An 18,272-nucleotide genomic window follows, 5' to 3' on the forward strand; every position below is an offset into this window, starting at 1 on the left:
AATTTTCACCATAAAGGATCATAAATCTGCACTATTGCTTTCTAGTTCCCATGTACTGTTTTTTATGTTTGGGTTCTTGGGTAGACCTTAAATCATTGTTCTAGATAAAGCATGCCCAGAAGGAGTGGTTCTTATCTACAGCTCAACAAAGCCAACATTATCTTTCTCAATGCTTGTAAACTTCACGTGGTTTTATTTATAGCATCCCAAGAACTTGGGCAACCAGATGATGTTTGCTCCTTTTCTCCTCAAAATCTTATTTTAACCAGTTTTAATAAAAGCTTTGGCAAGAAGGCAAAATAATCTTTCTTGTTGGTGGAAGGGAAAAATATCACTTCTAATGTCAAAAAAGCCCTGCTCCCTGTAAGTGTCTAGTGATAAGACTCGTCAGCTTGAATGATCATGTTCAGCCTTTCGGGGTTTTGTTCTTGTTTCGGTTGTTTGTCTTATTTTTTTCCCCAGGCTTGTTTTTTTTAGAATTGCCACCACCCAAAAGGAGTAGGATTTTGTTCTTTTTGTAGTAGATTTGCATACATTTTTCATGTCTGACTATCTCCTGGACTTTCTGTCATCATTCACAGGAATTAACTGTTGATACTTGCCTATATTCATCCACCCAAGTACTGTTTCCTCCTTTCCTCAGCAGTAGCTTATCTGCAGGCACAAAGGAGTAATAGCAGTCACACTGAATGGGAAAACAGGGGAATGGAGCCCAGATCCTGCCAGAAGCAGCAAAGGGATTTTTTTTGCCATGCTCTGGCCTTAAGAACCAGATTTGCAGAGCCTGAAGAAGGTGCAGATCAGAGAGCAGGATGGAGAAGGTTGAGCTCTGGTATGCTCCAGCAAAAGCTGACAGTGTACAGATATCCAAGTTGTATCACTCATACAAGCTGCTTCCTCCAGATTATGTAGTGTGAAATAAAGATTTTAAACTTTAATTTCTAGATAACCTTCATGAACCAAGTAAAATCCAAGCCTGGATCCAATCTTGGAAAGCATTTCTTTTTTTTTAATGTTGCTGGAAATGACTGGCTACTGGCAAGACTGTATTCGGGGGCAGATGTCTTCCTGTGCCTTGTGTAGCTGTGTGAGGAAGGGGTTGCATATGCAGATACCAGGACTCTCTTCACTGTTTCTTCATACTTTAGATTGAGTACTTTTTGTACACGAGAAGTATTTTACAGGATTTTTGGGGCTGTGACAGTAGGCAGCAGAGGCAGGAAGTTGTCTCCTGGCTGCTGGGCTTCATGCAGTTGATCCAGCTTATTTCTGCATCTTTTAGCAGCTAATTGTTCCAAAGTCACAAATTCAATTGTCCTGTGAGAGTTTGCTTTGGAACATCTTTCCTGAATAATCATTGCTGATTTTTGCGTGTTATTCCTTAATCTAATTTAGAAAGGACAGAGGATGTTTTTAAGGATAAGGACAATAGTTACGCAGCTCCAGTGGCTTAATTTTCCTGGGTGGAAATCAGTGGCACATTCATTATGGGACTGGCACTGCTGTTTGTGCACACTGGCAGTTAAGCTTAAAGCCCCCCTGGTAGAGGTATTTAAGAGTCATTTGTTATGGAAAACTTCAGCCTTTTATGTTAGGGGCACGAAATACTTAGTATGCAAATCCAATACTGCTGTTTATGGATAACATATTAAGAGTCACCAACACTGTGGTTGCAATTAGGGACTTGAGACAAGTGTGCAGCCAGCCAGATAGGTGGAAAATAACCATAAAGAGGAAAAGAAGAAACGACAAGAAGCAACTGCTTTAAATTATTGTAAGGGAAATTCAGATTAGACATTAGGAAAACTTTAAACAGTTTGAAGAGTTAGTCACTGAAATAAATGACCCGTGAAGAGGAAGGAACCTCCAGGAGAAGTGGACCAACACTGTATAGGAATCATATAGACAATGTTGGTCCTGCCCTTAATGAGCTGGAGGAGCAGACAGCCTCCCCAGGTCCCCTTCACTCCTCTGGTTGGCAGCACAGTTTATCTTAATCCAGTTTCTTATCCCTAATAAATCAGTAAAGTCCTCTGGCTCTTGTTACGCTATCAGCTTGTTCTGTACTAAATATATCCTCCTGCCTTCTAGCTGGGGTTTGCACACCAAGGCTCATGCTGCTTGTAGTGTGCTCCACACTCAGCAATGAGCCAGGTGGCCTTTTCATCAGGTTTCTTGAAAATGCATGTAACTGGGTCTTGCTGGTGTGCTTTTCATGCCAATATTTGGCACAAAAAGTTCTTACACTCTTCACAACACTACGGATCTCATCAGATGCCAATGTTGGAAAAAACAGCATCTTGCTTATAATTTCCTGAGTGTGGGTTTTTTTTCCCCCTCTGTTTTCAAATTTCCATTCAATCCAGTAAACTGGCTATTTTTAGCATCATGCCACATGTTTTGTTGCTATTGTCTGTGTATCTTAAAACTGGTCTGTCAACCAACTGGAATTAGATTTTTGGGGTTTGTTTCTGCCTTACCCCTGCCCAAAATTGGTGCTGTTCCTTGCCAAAATGAATGCCATTCCTTGCTGCAAAGTACAGGGGATGCAAAGCTGATCTAATGTGGTGTGGTGCCATACATCCTCAGTGAACACCCAGGGGGCTTTGAGAAGAGAACAGAATCCAGACCTTGAAGATCTCATCTTGTGAGGTGAATGTGTAATTCCTGACAGTGACTGAACTATGTTTTGCAGGAGAAGAGAGTGCAGGTCTCCCCGCCGTTGACAAGAGGACCAAGTGCCTTTATACCAGAGAATGAAGTAAGTTTGCAGTTAGCTGGGCTGGGTGATAGTTCTGAAAATAATGACAGTGAAGGATGGTTCTATGTTCTGTAACCCTACTTGTTCCATGGTACCTGGATGAGCTCCCTTGAAAGCAAAAGCAGTAGTTTCTCTGGAGCAGATTCCAGTGGGTAGACCCACCGCATCCTTTCACACAAGTGGTACTGTTTGACATCTTTTATGTTACCAGCTTTCCAGGAGACAGCCATGGGTGACAGCTCTGCTCTTCTCGGGTGGGTGTGAACACATTATTTATAATGCCAGACCTGAAGGGAGGCCTGTCCAGTGTTGCAGCAGTGTGATTATGTAGCTCTCAGAGCAGTGCCTGACCTTCAGTTTGAGAGAACCTGCAAATATGACTTCACTCCTTAGACTATAGCTGTGGCTCTTGAGAGAATTTATGGTTGAAAGGTGGGAGGGGATTTCAGACTCGAGATTCCTACCATGTCAAATGTCAACTGTGGTTTGTTGAACAAACGACTGCCTTTCTCCCTCATTCCTTGTCATGAAATAGTACAGTGAATAGAGAGGGTTTAGTGACAGAATAGTAACATACTGAAGTGATAATAACACTACTGGTGTTAAAGGCTGCTTTATTGTTGCAATGGAAAGAATATGGGCAGAGAATAATGACTTAATTGTAAAGGTTCCTATTAACATGCCACAAGGTTTTGAAAGCAGAATTTTTAAAAAAATGTCTGTGGATGGAAATAAATCAGGAGGAAGTACATGCACAGTATGAAGAGGATAGTAATAGAGATGAAGATAAAGCTTAGAAATAATCATATGGCATATTGCTATGCCTAACATAGCAACAGCACAGTCCTACAGGATTATATTTTGATTCTGTCAGCAGAATTTCTTTCTATAACTTGCACTGTTACAAGGAAAATTCCTGACAAGCTGGAGAAGATTAGAAACCTTACTAGAGACACAAAAAATATGATTTCCCCAATAAACCCCTAAATGAGACAAAAATCTCTTAAATACATGGGAGATACACTTGCTGAAGAATAAGGGGGACTCCTAGAAGTGGAGTGAGGTATATACAGGGAGATAAATGATCTCTAATGTGTGAATGAAATTCTGATGGTAAAAACATTCTTAAGGACAACTGAGAAGGCATTGGCTTGGGTATAAGACACAGAAAAGCTGCCATAGTGAAGATACACAAGTAAAAAGGATGGAGCTGTCTAACTGTGTAACTGCTTCTCCCCTTGCTTTCAGGGCCCACAAATTAAACCAGGAAAGTACAGTGGTGAGAAATGAAGATGTAATATGTTGTTTTGTTTCTTTGCATGTGACTTCTATATAAGATCTGATAGAAAACTATTTGAGATGTGGTCCACTCACCAGCCCATCATAAAGACGAAAACATATTTTAAATAGAAAATTTCAGCAAAAGCATTGTGCTTCTTGGTTTTAGGCACTTTCTACCTTCATGTGCAGTAAAACAACTAAAATATGTTCTCATTTCATGGTGTTTGCAATAGTAAGCTGGCTAGTTTATTCCTGCACAGTGTCAGAATAAATACTGGGTTTTCAAGTCTTGTGCTTGTAACTTCAGTGGTGAACATGTTGAGAATGGCTGTTCCTGGTGATAAACACTGAGTAATAGCACTCATACTGTGTCAGGGCTTGCAATGCAAGAGCTACTTACTGTTCTGCTGTTTCATTTCATCTTATGCCCAAGGTTTGGATTGGTTGGAATAATTAAAGAACAGCTTTTGTTTAAAGAAAGCATTAAATTCCTATTCTAAATAATACCTGAATGTTATGGACAAATTAGCATTTGATCTCCTCTTCAATTATACAAGCACAGAAGGGGTAGATTGCCAGGCTGTTTCTATAATTTGGTTACATAATCCAGTTCCTCTCCATTAATTTTGAAATTGATTTTAGGGCTGAGCACTCAGGTGGTGTGTGTCTAAGCAGGTTGTCTTCCATAAAGAATTTACTTTCATTTAGCTCTTACTTACTTTCAGCTCTCTGTACAGGTTTGATTTCAGCATCTGTGACTTCCTCTGTTTCAAGAAGATGTATAGAAAAATGGTTTTGGGTTTTTTAGAAATGTATAAAAATAACAGAGGTTCAGTGTAAAGTGCTCTTCAGTTCTCAGTATACAAGTAGGATCTGTGTGTGTGTATTTGCATTCATGCAGGCATGTATGTTTGCAAATACACATGCAGAACTCCATCATTGTCTTTCAGTCTGGACACAGTGTGCTTCATACCACAGTGTGCTTCTCCCCAGGGCCAAAGCTAGAGAAAATCTCTCCCTTTGTTAATATTTCTCCCTCTTATTTTCAAGGTTATGCAAGCAAACGGTTTGGATGAACGTACTAATCTTCTTGTGGAAGAATATTCTACGTCTGGTCGCCTGGACAACATCACACAGGTCATGAGTATCCACACTCAATACCTGGAGTCCTTCCTCCGCAGCCAGTTCTATATGCTGCGCATGGATGGGCCCCTTCCTTTGCCCTACAGGCACTACATCGCTATCATGGTATGTACCAACAGGCTCTCTCTTTTTTTGCAACTCTGACTTCTGTATTTAAAAAGAGCAAAACCAGGAAGAATTTAGAAAGGAGAAATTAGGGTGGTATTTTGATAGAGGCTGAATTTTTGTTGCAGATGTTAATCACAATAAAACATGCCTAGCCGGAAGGGTTTCAGTGAGAGGGGAGAATTGGCAACCTACATCATGCCCTGTTTCCCACAGTGATGCTCCTCTCACATGCCCACATCACTGTGCAGCAGTAGGATGAGATGCAGTGGACTCAAGTCACAAGAAATTCCAGATGGACACTAGGAAAGCAATTCTATCTTTGAGGATATTGAGACATTGCAGCAGGAACCAAGAAAGGTTCTGTGATCTCCAAGGGTAAAGATCTAGTCTGGACAAGGCTCTGAGCAACAAGTTCTAAGTCAGCTCTGTGAGCAGAGGGTTCTCTTCTAGTGATCACTTCCAACCAAAATTATATTTTGCAATCCAGAGTAATCAAATATATTTTTGTTGGAGAATGCTCCACACTGTATAGAAGGGCATTGCAATGCATTTTCACAAGGCCCTTTGGAATGACATTGTACTTTGTTTCGTGTTATTAACCTGTCTCCCACCCAAAACCAGATCATACGCTAATGTGCTGCACTGTTCACTCTGTGTTCAATTATTCCAGGCTGCTGCCAGACATCAGTGTTCCTACCTAATAAATATGCACGTTGATGAGTTTCTGAAGACTGGTGGGATTGCAGAGTGGTTGAATGGTTTAGAATACATTCCCCAAAGACTGAAAAACCTGAACGAAATAAACAAACTTCTTGCACACCGGCCCTGGCTGATCACAAAAGAGCACATCCAGGTACCTCTTCAGTCATGCCTTGTAAATACCAGTAAATGTCTGGTGGAAAGAACTGCCTAGAACTGTGCAAGTTAGGCTTGGAACTACAGGCAGAACTCTGCCTAGTTAGGCTTCATTACCCCGAGGTAAAAAGTTCAGGGAAGTACTAGTGCACCAAACAAACTGATTCTCCTGTGTGACAAAGCCAGTAAGATTTTATTTTTAGGAATAGCATTGGCTATTCCCAAAATAGCCCAAAAGAAAAGAAGTAGTATATTAGGTGTCTCTTTTTTTATCCGGTGAGATTTTGTGTGCAAGGGGAATATGGTATTGTTGGAAGAAATAATTGATAATTTTGAAGTGTGTAGTGTTTTATAGAAGAGCTGGGGGGCAAAAAGAAATTTTATATTTACACTTTTTTTATTCTCATTTCAGAAACTTGTCAAGACTGGGGAAAATAATTGGTCTCTTCCTGAACTGGTTCATGCTGTTGTCCTGTTGGCCCATTATCATGCCTTGGCAAGTTTTGTGTTTGGCAGTGGCATTAATCCAGAGAGAGATCCGGATACATCCAATGGAGTCAGACTTATAGCAGTCAACAACTTCTGTGTCTGTGATCTTGCCAATGACAACAACATAGAAAATGCATCCCTCACAAGTAGCAACTTTGGGGTTAGTGTTGCAAGAAAATTCTTTTGCTTGCCTCTGTTTTGCATTAGAAAACTTACTTCCATTCTGATCTGTTTAAATTTTAGTTTGAATTTTTTTTTGTCTACTTTACAGGAATGCTTGAGTCCAGTTATTCTTACATACACTGGCAATTTCCAGTGTAATCTGTTGAAAACCACCCTGTAACAGTGGATGGTAGTCAGAGCAGTGTGATTTTGATAGTTAATCTCACCACCAATTGGGCAGGCCTAAAACTTTGCTTTCAGCAGAAAGCTCAAAGTCCCAGTTTCTTTAGACAGTGTGGCATTGACTGGAGCATTGTTCTATCCATGTTCCTAACATAGGGAGTGAAAAGAAAAACAGAAAAAAATAGAAGTAGTAGTAGTGGTAGTAGTAGTAATAATAATAATTGTTATTATTTTTACTTCAAGGCCTACAGTCATGAAATAGCTTGAAACACTTCCATGTAGATGGGAGGAAATGTCTGAAATAAAATTACTTAATTCTTCATGCTGGCATTCCAGTTTTGAATCAACAGAGAACTTTGATTACTAAGTTAATTAACTTGATTAATTTGATTACCAGTTAATTAGCTGGACATTTTTTCCTGGAAGGTGCTCTAGAATGCTTTTGAAGACGTGCCCTTGAATTAATGCCGACAGATGAATTAGCCTCATTGCCTTTGATGGAAAATCAGGATTATGAGCAGAGTTGCTAGATACAATTTTTACAATTACCAGTAGAATGTAAGCATGTCATCACTCAGTTCAGTCACTGTGTTTTAAATTTCTGGGCTGTAAAACATGCCAGCTCATGCCATGGAGGTCCCTTATTTCCCATTTGTAGTGGGCAGAGCGTTGCTGCTGACTGTGCTTATTGCTAAGCAGTGAGGAGTCTGCTAGAATTGTAACTATGGGCAAAAGAACAGACTCAAAAAGATGGAAAAGAAAAACCAAATAATTTGTCTTATAAAAAATCTGAATGATAGGTACAGGGCACCCAAAATTTTGACGTATTTCTATTAAAAAGAGGTTTTTTTTCCTCACAAAAGTAAGGAAAAGGATCGACATAGTGGCTGTTTTGGTTACACGTAATGAAAGAAAAGTACTGATTTGCCATCTCAGGTTGTGTTTCTATAAGGCAGTTGCACTACATCTCTTCAGAATAATATTTTCCTTTGCCAATGGACTGAATATAGTTACCTTAGTATGAAAAGTTGTTTATAGGAGACATAGGGCACACAGATGGATTTTCCTGAGCTGTCTATGTGGTGGAATATGAGTGACTGTGGTTTCCACATTCAAACACTACCTCTTCACTGTTAATCCCACTGCAGTAAATTACTGCAGCAAGCCACATTAGCACTTCCCAGCTCCTGTCTTCCTGCTGTGTGCAAGCTGTTTGTCTATGATGTATGTGGCAAAATGCATTCTGGCTTGAGTTTTTGTGTTTGCTGCTGCTGTCTGGTTTGGAGAATGTTTACTGGCAAGCATGAAATCTGAAGATGACAGACACTGTCTGTCTTCTAATTTTGCAGAATGTCATGGTGTTTTTTGCAGATTGCAGATTCTTTAAGTGAGCTGGAGGCCCTGATGGAAAGGATGAAGAGATTACAAGAAGATAAAGAGGATGAAGAAGCCTCTCAGGAAGAAATGGCAACTCGCTTTGAGAAGGAGAAGAAGGAGAGTCTGCTAGTAATTAGTGGAGGTATCTGGGCTTTTCCAGTTCAATTTTGTTTGTGCTTTTTAAGAGATAAATGCTTGAGGCTAGTTCAGTGACTGAAACTTTTTCTGTCCGTTTCCTCATTCTGGCTCTTCATGTGGGAGGTGTGTAGTAAGGGTCGTTCCTTTTGCTTCATCACCTTAGGATTTCTTGATTGACAAATATCATCCTTTTTACTACTTGAAATTTAGCTTTTGTATTGAAGGAAAAAAAGGCTTCTAGGCTTCTTTAAAAAGTAGGATGTACATTTTTCTTTCTTTATACGTTCTGTATCATCAAAATAATTAATTTATTAATTATAATTAATAAATTAGTAATAAATATTCAGTAATGTTTCATAGGTGTAGGTTCTGTGGAGCTTAGAACTTCAATGACACTCCTAAGTAGCTTTCAGATATGACATTTAGTTTAGGAATAAGATGATGAGACTCAACTACTTTACCATTTTACTGCCCACCTGGAAAGAACATTTCCAACTTGCTGCTATGACTTCCAACTGCTGGGCTGTTCCACTGCCTACTTTGTGATAGAGATTGATAGCATTTTTTTATTCTTAAATGATTTTCCAAATTTTGAGCTAAAACCCCTTCTTTTCCCATATTCTTCATATGCTCTGGAGGCCTTTAACAAACTACTGAATGAAGCCTGCTTCATACAGACAGAAAGGTGCTTTTTCCCCCAAGAAAGTGTTGGAAGAAAGAATATTATTAAGGCAATCAGAATCTCTAGCTATTTCCTCATAGTAGAAGTACTTGAAGATGACTGCTTGTGTCTTTTTAAAAAGTGACTGCTAAAATGCTTCACATTTTACTGCACTGTTCTTAGTGAATTTAGGTCTCCACAGCTTCAGACCAAATGTGTTTGAAAAAATCAATGGGTTTGTGCAAAGAGCCCAAAAGGGAGGAAGAATGTACTGAGGATCAGCAGAGAGATTGTTTTGGAGCTCTCTAGGAACATGGAAAAATCTGTGAAAGAAGATACATCCAGCAACATCAAGTTGGATTTTTTGAATGGACATTGTAAATTCCTGCTGTAGTTTCCTTTGGTCAGGCAGTGTCAGCAGTGCAGTTAAATGGACACTCATTGCAGTTTCATTATCAAATCAGGACTTCTGTGAGTCTGTGCAACTTCAGGTGTTTAAGGAAAAGGGGTCATTCAAGACAGGAGGGGGTTTTGAGTAGGGTTGTTAAAGGTTTTGTTGACTTTCTTTCCTCTTTACCATTTGCTGATTTCAGTTGAGGAGTCTGTGTGTGTTGGGCATTTACCCTTTCATGAAATCCAGTCCTTGTCAGTGCAGAGGAGTGTTTGTGTACAGGTTTTTTTATTCTTCGCTGAGAATTTACTGTAGCAGATGTTGTCCAAGCTTCTTCCTACACGGTTATGTTTTGATTGTTTAATGAGGCAAAGAGGAGATAAAGCACTTCTGCAATTCTTAGATTAACTGACTTTTCAAGGTGCTAACAGTGGACATATGGCAACTGTTCTACCAATGCACGTGGAAGCAAGCCATGATTTTAACATCAGGGTCAAATGCAGTCAGCTATGCGGTAGTCAACTTCTGCAGAGGTAGTTACACAATCAAGCCACCTGTTTTTTCGGGAGGGAAAGATTGACTCCTGATAGAGAACCTGTGTGTGCTTAGTGATATGTTTTAGAGCTCTTTGAATATGCTTAGTTACTACAGCTTCTGGCAGAATTTCACCCTGATGTACTGTAGAGCTCTTTGCTTTCATATAATCTTCAGCTGATGTTTACCAGTGGAGTGTTGTGTTGCTGTCTGGTGCTCACACTCCAGCTTACAGGACAGAGCCAGTGGGATTCCTGACACAAAGGCTAATCAGTACAACAATCCTGCTGTCAAGGATCCATGACTTTTGTTTCTTATGCTAACACAGTGACTTTGCTAATGATGTTCATCTTCCTGACTTTAGATATCTGGCCTCCCTCAGAAGTCAACAGAGAGAAAAGGAAACTTCCAGACAGAAGTATAGCCCATCTCTCTCTTTTTGTAGAAGTACATTAGATGTCTGGTATAGGCTGACATTTAATGGGCTCAATTAAAGCAATGTATCCAATACAAGCAGATGAGAATTGAAATTTTCTTTCCCTTGTACCACTCTTCTCCTTTGCATAACTTCTAAAATTGTCCTCTAGTCCTGCAGTAGAGCAGTAGTTGGAAGTTGACATTAACTCATGTTCTTGCCTAAAGCAAAGCATTTTGCTGTTTTATTCCCAGCATTTGATGATGAAATAGTTTCTACAGATGTCTCCCGTTATGTTGAAGATCCTGGGTTTGGGTACAAAGACTTTGCAAGGCGAGGAGAAGACCATCTGCCAACATTCAGAGCTCAGGTACCATCACTTTAAAGAACATTCAGCTCAAAGAATGTTTACATATCTCACTTCAGAGCATAAAGTGGTTATAGTGGGGCATGTTGCTTGCATGTTCCTTTCCTCGTCCTGGTTCATGAAATAACTCACAACCTTGCATAAATCTCCCTGAGATGGAGTCTTTCACTATTTGTCAATCTCTGGCAAGGCAATACTTGGCTTTCTACTTTACTTCAGTTGTTACCAGTATTAATGTTTGAAAAGTGTAAGGAATATCTGAAATAAAAGGGGAAGGTAGAAAAGCAAGAATTTCTTTCCCCTCCCTCCAGATGTTCTACAAAAAAAATCCACTGAAGCAACTCAAAATCCTGTCCAGTGGCTTTCAATACCTGGATACATACAAGTCTGTGAGAGTGATTTGGGGAGTATTGTTCTCATATGTGCACCAAATCTCTGGACTTGGAATGCTATGAAAGATAAGGAATTTCTAAATATGATTACTGAAGTTTTTGCTGTATTTTAATACATTTTTCTCAGTGTTGTTGGAAGAACAGTATATATATTTTACGTGTAGATTGTCTTTCATACTGACATCCTTTACCATGACCAGAATCATGAGGTTCATATTATATATAACAGGAGCAACATTCTAGGTGGTTCTGTTCTATCTTAAAGAGCACATTCATAAGCAGTCTAGAAGTAAATGGAAAGCAATGAATGAAATCTTCAACCAAATCAGAGAACTTCAAGTAAAATTACAGTGGATGCAGGAAAACTCCATGGTCAGAAGATGTATCTGAGACTGTAAAATAAAGAATCCACGATGGCTCTCAGGAAATGTATTTAGCTTTATAGCAGTCTCTGCTGAACTGGATAATATATTCTGCGGTCTTTATATGAGCCTGAAGTAGGTTATTACTGCCAAAAAGAATAAGGCATAGTCAGTGCCTATAAATCAAACAATCTGCCTAACTACTTTAGGAGCAGCAGGCTCCCTCGGAAAAAAGCTCCAAAGAAGCTGAAATTGGAACTGAAACATCTCTGCTCTTAAATAAACAGGACAGCTTCTGGCTTACATTCAAAGGAGTCACCTTGATAATTTTACTTTATTATGTCCTGCTCGTAGCAGTTGTATGTATGTATCCACAGCCTCCCAAATTCTCTGCTATTAATGATACCTAAATTTCAGTAGCATCCCAAACACCTACAGTAAGTCTAATCCTTATCTGATAAAACTGCCTTTGTCTCTGTGGTTTTAAATTTATTAATAGAAAAAAGGTGTTCTATACAGAGCAGGATGTCTTTAAGCTTGTTTTTGGGGGGGGGGAGGTTTCACTGATAGTAGGATCAATTGCTGTAAGTCAGCAGCGCTTTCCCCTCTCTGGGTCTTATGGCTCTCAGAGGCTTTTGTGATGTCCTGGACACCTTTCCAGGGCTGTATGGGTATGGCATATTTCTCACAAGCTTTACATCTTTTGTACTGGCAGCCAGAGGCCAAACATGATGATGTGACATGTTTTAGATGTCATTGATGCCTCCGTGAGACAACGGAGCACTGTTCTGCTCTTCCCTGCTGTCCCACTCAGGGGACAGGACAGTAGACATGCTTCAGCGTGCCCAGTTGAGGGCCCTGGCCTGGCAGTACCTTGAGAAAACAGCCAGAAGCAGGAAGGATATGGAGATGATGCGCTCAATTGTAAAGATGCCATCAGTGATGGAAAGATAGAGCGCTTGACAAGGATGTGGTCACAGTGTCACTTTCCGTGTGATGGCTGTGCGGAGCGCCCTTGCTCCCTGCTCTGGAGCAGGATGGTTCTTCCTGCTGTGCCTCCGCTCTGCAAAGATTCCCCACTCCTCATATAAGCAGGCAGGCTTTTATCTTGCAATCCAGGTGCTTGTCTAAGACCAGAGCAGCCTGGGTTTTATCCAGTTTTTCAGGGATGGTTCAGTACTTTACCCAATGATTGTACATCCTCGCTGGAAGTAGACTCCATCTCTGCTTGGAGTTAAGCACTAAAACCTCCAAGAGGGGCAAGTTTTTAAACTTAAAGGCCAGTCCCACATGGAATGATGCTGGTCAGAGTGGCAAAGCAGAAGATTCCCTAAGCACTTCAGGAGAAGCCTGGGGTTTTTTTGCCTGTAGGCTAATGATATCCAGGGCTGGAGTATCACAACATGATAATCCTTGCCAAGAATTCTGGGGGAATGGAGCAGGTGATGCGGATGAAGGATTCAAAATGCAACTCTTAGAAGAGAATAAAGTCATAACTATCAGAAAACAAAAACTTTTGAGTTGTAGAGAAAATGACATATGGAATTCACTTCATTTGTGTCTTTATATATTTTCTTCTCTTCCTGCAGGACTATACTTGGGAAAATCATGGCTTTTCCCTTGTAAACAGGCTTTATTCTGATATTGGGCATCTCCTGGATGAGAAGTTTCGGATGGTGTATAACCTCACATATAACACTATGGCATCACATGAAGATGTTGATACAACTACACTAAGAAGAGCTTTATTTAACTATGTCCACTGTATGTATGGAATCAGGTATGGACAAAAATTCCCTGGCTTAGGAATACATGTAAAAACTATGTAAACAGAAAAATAAACCATGTGTAAAGCATCGTTTTAGATTGGGTGTTTAAAGTGGAGATAGTATCTCTGTCTGGAAGTTAGAGTGGTTTTGCTGGCATATCAGTATAATTTCTCCTTCCAGTGCAGAAAATGAGTCAGGATGGAAATTTTTACAGAAATGTCTTCTCTGAAGCCAGTCTGTATCCTTCACTTAGGAAAGACAACATCCCTAAACAAGTTCACCAACAACACCAAGTTGGGCAGGAGTGTTGATTTGCTGGAAGGAGCTTGAAAGGCTCTACAGAGGGTTCTGGATAGGCTGGATCAGTGGGCCAAGGGCAGTTAGGTGAGGTTCAGTGATGCCAAGTGCTGAGTCCTGCACTTGGGTCACAACAACCCCAGGCAGCACTACAGGCTGGGGGCAGTGGCTGGGAAGCTGCTCAGTGAAAAAGACCTGGGGATGCTGGATAACAGCAGCTGAACATGAGCCAGCAGTGCCCAGGTGGCCCAGCAGGGCAGTGTCATCCTGGCCTGGATCAGCCAGGGTGTGGCCAGCAGGAGCAGGGCAGTGACCGTCCCCCTGTGCCCAGCACTGCTGAGGCCACAGCTCCAATGCTGTGCTCAGCTTTGCATCCCTCACTACAGGAAGGACACTGAGGGTCTGGAGTGTGTCCAGAGAAGGGCAGTGATGCTGGGGAAGGGTCTGAAACACCAGTCCTAGGAGGAGCAGCTGAGGGAGCTGCAGGTGTTTAGTCTGGAGGCTCAGGGGGCACCTTATCACTGTCTACAAAAACCTGAGAGGAGACTGTAGCCAGGTGGGGGTCAGCCTCTTCTCCCAGGTAACAAGTGGCAGGATGAGAACAAATGGCTTCAAGTAGCACCAGGGGAGGTTTCATTTGGATATTAGGGAAAATTTCTTCGCAGAAAGATTTGTAAAGCATTGGAACAGCCCACAGAAGTGGGAGAACAACCATCCCTGGAAGTGTTCATAAAATGGTGGATAGGGCATGTGGTTTAATGGTGAACATTATAGCACAACATGGTTGTGGTTTAGGGTTAACCATTGGATTTGATGATCTTAAAGGTCTTTTCCAGTTTAACAATTCTGTGATCCTACTAAGCCTTTCAGATCCTCTCTTAACACATGGTTTTTGGTCATGTATGATAAACGTTCCAGTTCCCAGACTTGAGACCATGATACTGCAAAAAACAATGCTTTTAGAAAGTTCCATCAAGCAGAGTGATTGCTTGTGTTATGTAGGTATGATGACTACGATTATGGAGAAGTGAATCAGCTACTTGAACGCAGCCTGAAGGTTTACATAAAGACAGTGACCTGCTACCCAGAGAGAACGACCAAGCGCATGTACGATAGCTACTGGCGTCAGTTCAAGCACTCGGAGAAGGTATGTGCTCCAAAGCCACAGTGGCTTCACAGAGGGCCCTGTGCTCTCTGAAAATTAAAATATGGGGACACCTAAAATGGCAGCATCTGTCACATGAACTGTTTTAAATCAGAGGAAAACAAATGAGAATCATTCCTTGAGTGTTAGATACCAATTTGACAAAAGTACTTCTTAGTGTGCTGCAGATAATTTTTATTATTATTCTTTTGAGTCACTTCTCCATAAAATTGAATGGACAACTGTAAAAGAAAAGTAAAGATACTTTACTTTTATAAAGTTTAGATAAACTTGAGAATGCAGAAGTGGTCAACTATGCCAATTTGGAGATTTGGAGATCAAGAAATACCTAAACTCATATATATATATATATATATATATATGTACTTGATGGTGTTTTTCAGCAATAAAAATGTCAACATGCTTTCAGATATCACATTAAATGCTTCCTGAGAAGGGTTCAGTGCATGAGTCCCTGCTAGCCTATCTGGCATGGAAACCGTTCCTTATTCTGTTCTCCTGTATAATGGTCACAGGTAGTAGTAAAGATAACCAAATATAATTTATTGGTTAGAATTAATAGTTCTAACTTCAGTTAGAACTAAAGAACTAATGCCATTAGGATACAAAAAAAAGGTTTAAGGGTGGCTTCTTAGATGGAAGATTGCTTGAAGCAGCAGTTGAGGCTGGTTCCTTGCAGTCCTGGGATGTTGTCCATGTTGGCATCACTACACAGCTGTCTCTGGAGGAACTGTAGTCCTGCAGCAGGGTACAGGGAGAAATCACAAAGTTTTCTTGCAGCAATACTTTACTAAAGGATAGAATTTTCAGCCTGAATGAATAAACCATGTTGCATTCAGAGGTGAGCTAAATGGCTGATGTAATTTTTTACAGGTTCACGTCAATCTACTTCTGATGGAGGCTCGGATGCAAGCCGAACTTCTGTATGCCCTTCGTGCCATAACCCGTCACTTAACCTGAAGCACTCGCTGGCCAGGAGTACAGGGGCTTTTACTGAGTATGTAAAGACCTTTCGAAATAGATACACACCAGAAGCTGTTTGTGATGTAGCATCAGGTTATTCAATTCTCTAGTGTCAAAGTTTAGCCGTGCTTCTTGGCGGCTGTAATGTGCAATGACGTGTTTTATTTTCTTGATGCTTAACATTACTAACGATAACAAAAGTAACACTGAGGAGCGCTACTCTGCATTGTTTCCGGCTGGAATTCTGCACGGTGGTCAGGAACCTGGAACTGGTTTTATTGTATCCAATCCTAGCGCTTTGTTCTTTAAGCACTGGAGTGAAGTGCTTAGAGACTTCTTTTTCCAAGCAATCATTTTTCAGATGAGTGGAGTCCAGCAGAAGATCAGTTCTGCCTGTCCTGAGAACGTCCCACCACGTCGTGACTCGAGACAGAGACGCGCGGGCTGTGCTGCGTCGAATTGCCCACTGGATTCTCCTGTGTGTCCCGGAGACTGCTGCCAGTCACTGTCTTACTACAGCAATTGGAGGTGATGCGAGATGTGGATGCAAACATCGAGCACACTTTAATGTGAAATTAATCTTGATAAATCCTACGGCATGCTACTGAAGTGCAAAATTCATTCACGCTTTGTCGCGCCCCTTCGCAAGGAGAAGAGGCCTCACGATTTGCCATTTCAGCCACACTTACTGTGTTTCAATCATGCATAGTCTTGTTTTACTGACAGTCACCCTCAGTTGTCCTGACAATATCCATGCTCATCACGTGTTGCAATTTGTTTAGTTGGCACCTATAAAATTAATACACAGGCTGACCAAAAATAGGGTTGTGGGGTTTTTTGCACTCTCTTCTTTATCAATGTTTTAACTAAGGAAAGTAAAGGAAGGCTAGTATATCTATTCTTTCATATTGGATGTATAGAAATTATTTCCCGTAACTTTCTCATAGCATGAAATTGTAATATTCAAAGTTTTAAAAGTTTCTATGCATTAGTGTGAGTGAACAAAAGAAAAGTGCAATATTTAAAAAGAAAGCAAGCTTTTTTCCCTGACATGCCACTGCTAAAGTGTCCTTCTTATATAGCCATAAAGAAATTTTAAAAACCAAATTTCTTTATTGTCTAAGGCCTAGCAGTTTTGTTTTAGCTTTTACGGCTTAAGACAACCTGATATGAGATGCCAAAGCATCCCCAAAACAAAGCATTTTTGGACAACCAGTAATATTGGGGAAGGGAAGAAATAAGCTGCCAAAAATGTCACACTTTTGTGCTGTTTTCTGTTGCTTTTGACTAATTTTTGAGAGCACAAAATGTTGATATTTATAGCTTTATTTTGTATTGCATTTAATGAACCAGTGAAGTGCCTAAAGAGATGCTTAAACTTACCCAGTAGAACACAAGTTAACTGCTTCAAATTTGTCTGTTGGTTTGGACTTTTCATATTTCTTTTGAGGAGGGTGACCTTTATTTCTGTGGTATACATTCGAAACTAACTGGACAGGTTTATTTTTAATGTTCTGTTGGATTGTAGTAGTTAATGCAGGACTTTTTTTTCATTGGTGATTGCAGAATAGTTAGAAAAAAATACTACCAGTCATATTTTGACACTTTTCATTTACAAAACCATGGACCAGTACTCTACTAAAGTTAGTTTTCTCTTTTCTTCCTTTTCCTGATCCTTGCTTTGACTTTGCATGTTGTTTTTTCTGCTTTATCTGTCCGTTCCAGATTGGAAAGCCCAATGATTGTACACTTTTCTGCACTTTCAGACTGCAGACTCTGCATGTGAAAACCTTTTGAAGAAAAAGAATCAGTAATTATTTTTTTTAAGTGTCATGTTGGCTATTTAGAAAACTACCCAACAGACAGCACTGGTCTGTCTGCTAAAGAGCACTGGGTAGAACATCAGATTTATTTATCTTGTATAGCTAACTACAAAGATTTCTCAGAAATACTGAGATGCTCATATGTGTGAACTTAGATTTGCTTTCTAAATTGTTATGATCCTTTTCCCCCCCTCTTGTGATTGTAGTGGCCATAATGGCTTCTGCTGAGAGAAGTTTTCATGCAATATTTCTGGTTTTTTTCAAGTGATGGGAACTGTTCAATACTACTTTAAATTTCTTTGCATTGAAAAGTCAAGTAGTCCTCAAGAAGCACAGTTGAGCTCTGGAAAGGAGGTGAAACTAGATTTGAATAACTAATATGATGGCTTCGTTTCCCCTCAGAAATGCAAAGACTTCTGGAGTAGGTTGAGTTTTACATTTGGAAACGTGAGTGCCTTTACTTCTTTCCTTATGAAATACACTTGCCAGCTCAAATGCCTTCATGTGCAAAGTACATGAGCAGATTTGAAATACAGAAACCATAAATGGATTGCTTCATAAAACTTGTAGTAAACCAGTGTTTTGTTTTGGTTTTTTTAAGTGCCATATCAAGTCCCATATGGCCTGCAAGACATT

At 40.2% G+C, this 18,272-nt stretch overlaps 1 protein-coding gene across 2 annotated transcripts in view; it reads left to right on the forward strand.

Annotated features, from left to right (window-relative positions):
• The window catches only part of SESN3 (sestrin 3), a 38,057-nt gene extending 20,571 nt beyond the window's left edge, over positions 1-17,486 (forward strand). The window contains exons 2-11 of one of the 2 annotated variants that reach the window (XM_084201249.1): positions 2,696-2,761; positions 5,093-5,290; positions 5,964-6,146; positions 6,561-6,797; positions 8,354-8,501; positions 10,753-10,868; positions 13,209-13,399; positions 14,688-14,832; positions 15,724-15,847; positions 16,175-17,486. In XM_084201249.1, the coding sequence (XP_084057375.1) occupies positions 2,696-2,761; positions 5,093-5,290; positions 5,964-6,146; positions 6,561-6,797; positions 8,354-8,501; positions 10,753-10,868; positions 13,209-13,399; positions 14,688-14,832; positions 15,724-15,810 (1,371 nt within the window). In that variant the 3' untranslated portion in view covers positions 15,811-15,847; positions 16,175-17,486. Of the gene's footprint in view, positions 1-2,695; positions 2,762-5,092; positions 5,291-5,963; positions 6,147-6,560; positions 6,798-8,353; positions 8,502-10,752; positions 10,869-13,208; positions 13,400-14,687; positions 14,833-15,723 lie in introns of both variants that reach the window. The other variant, XM_084201248.1, reaches the window with a different exon arrangement.
• Positions 17,487-18,272: the final 786 nt, after the last annotated feature.

This window comes from Fringilla coelebs (assembly GCF_963513975.1).
Source record: "Fringilla coelebs genome assembly, chromosome: 2".
NCBI lineage: Eukaryota > Metazoa > Chordata > Aves > Passeriformes > Fringillidae > Fringilla > Fringilla coelebs.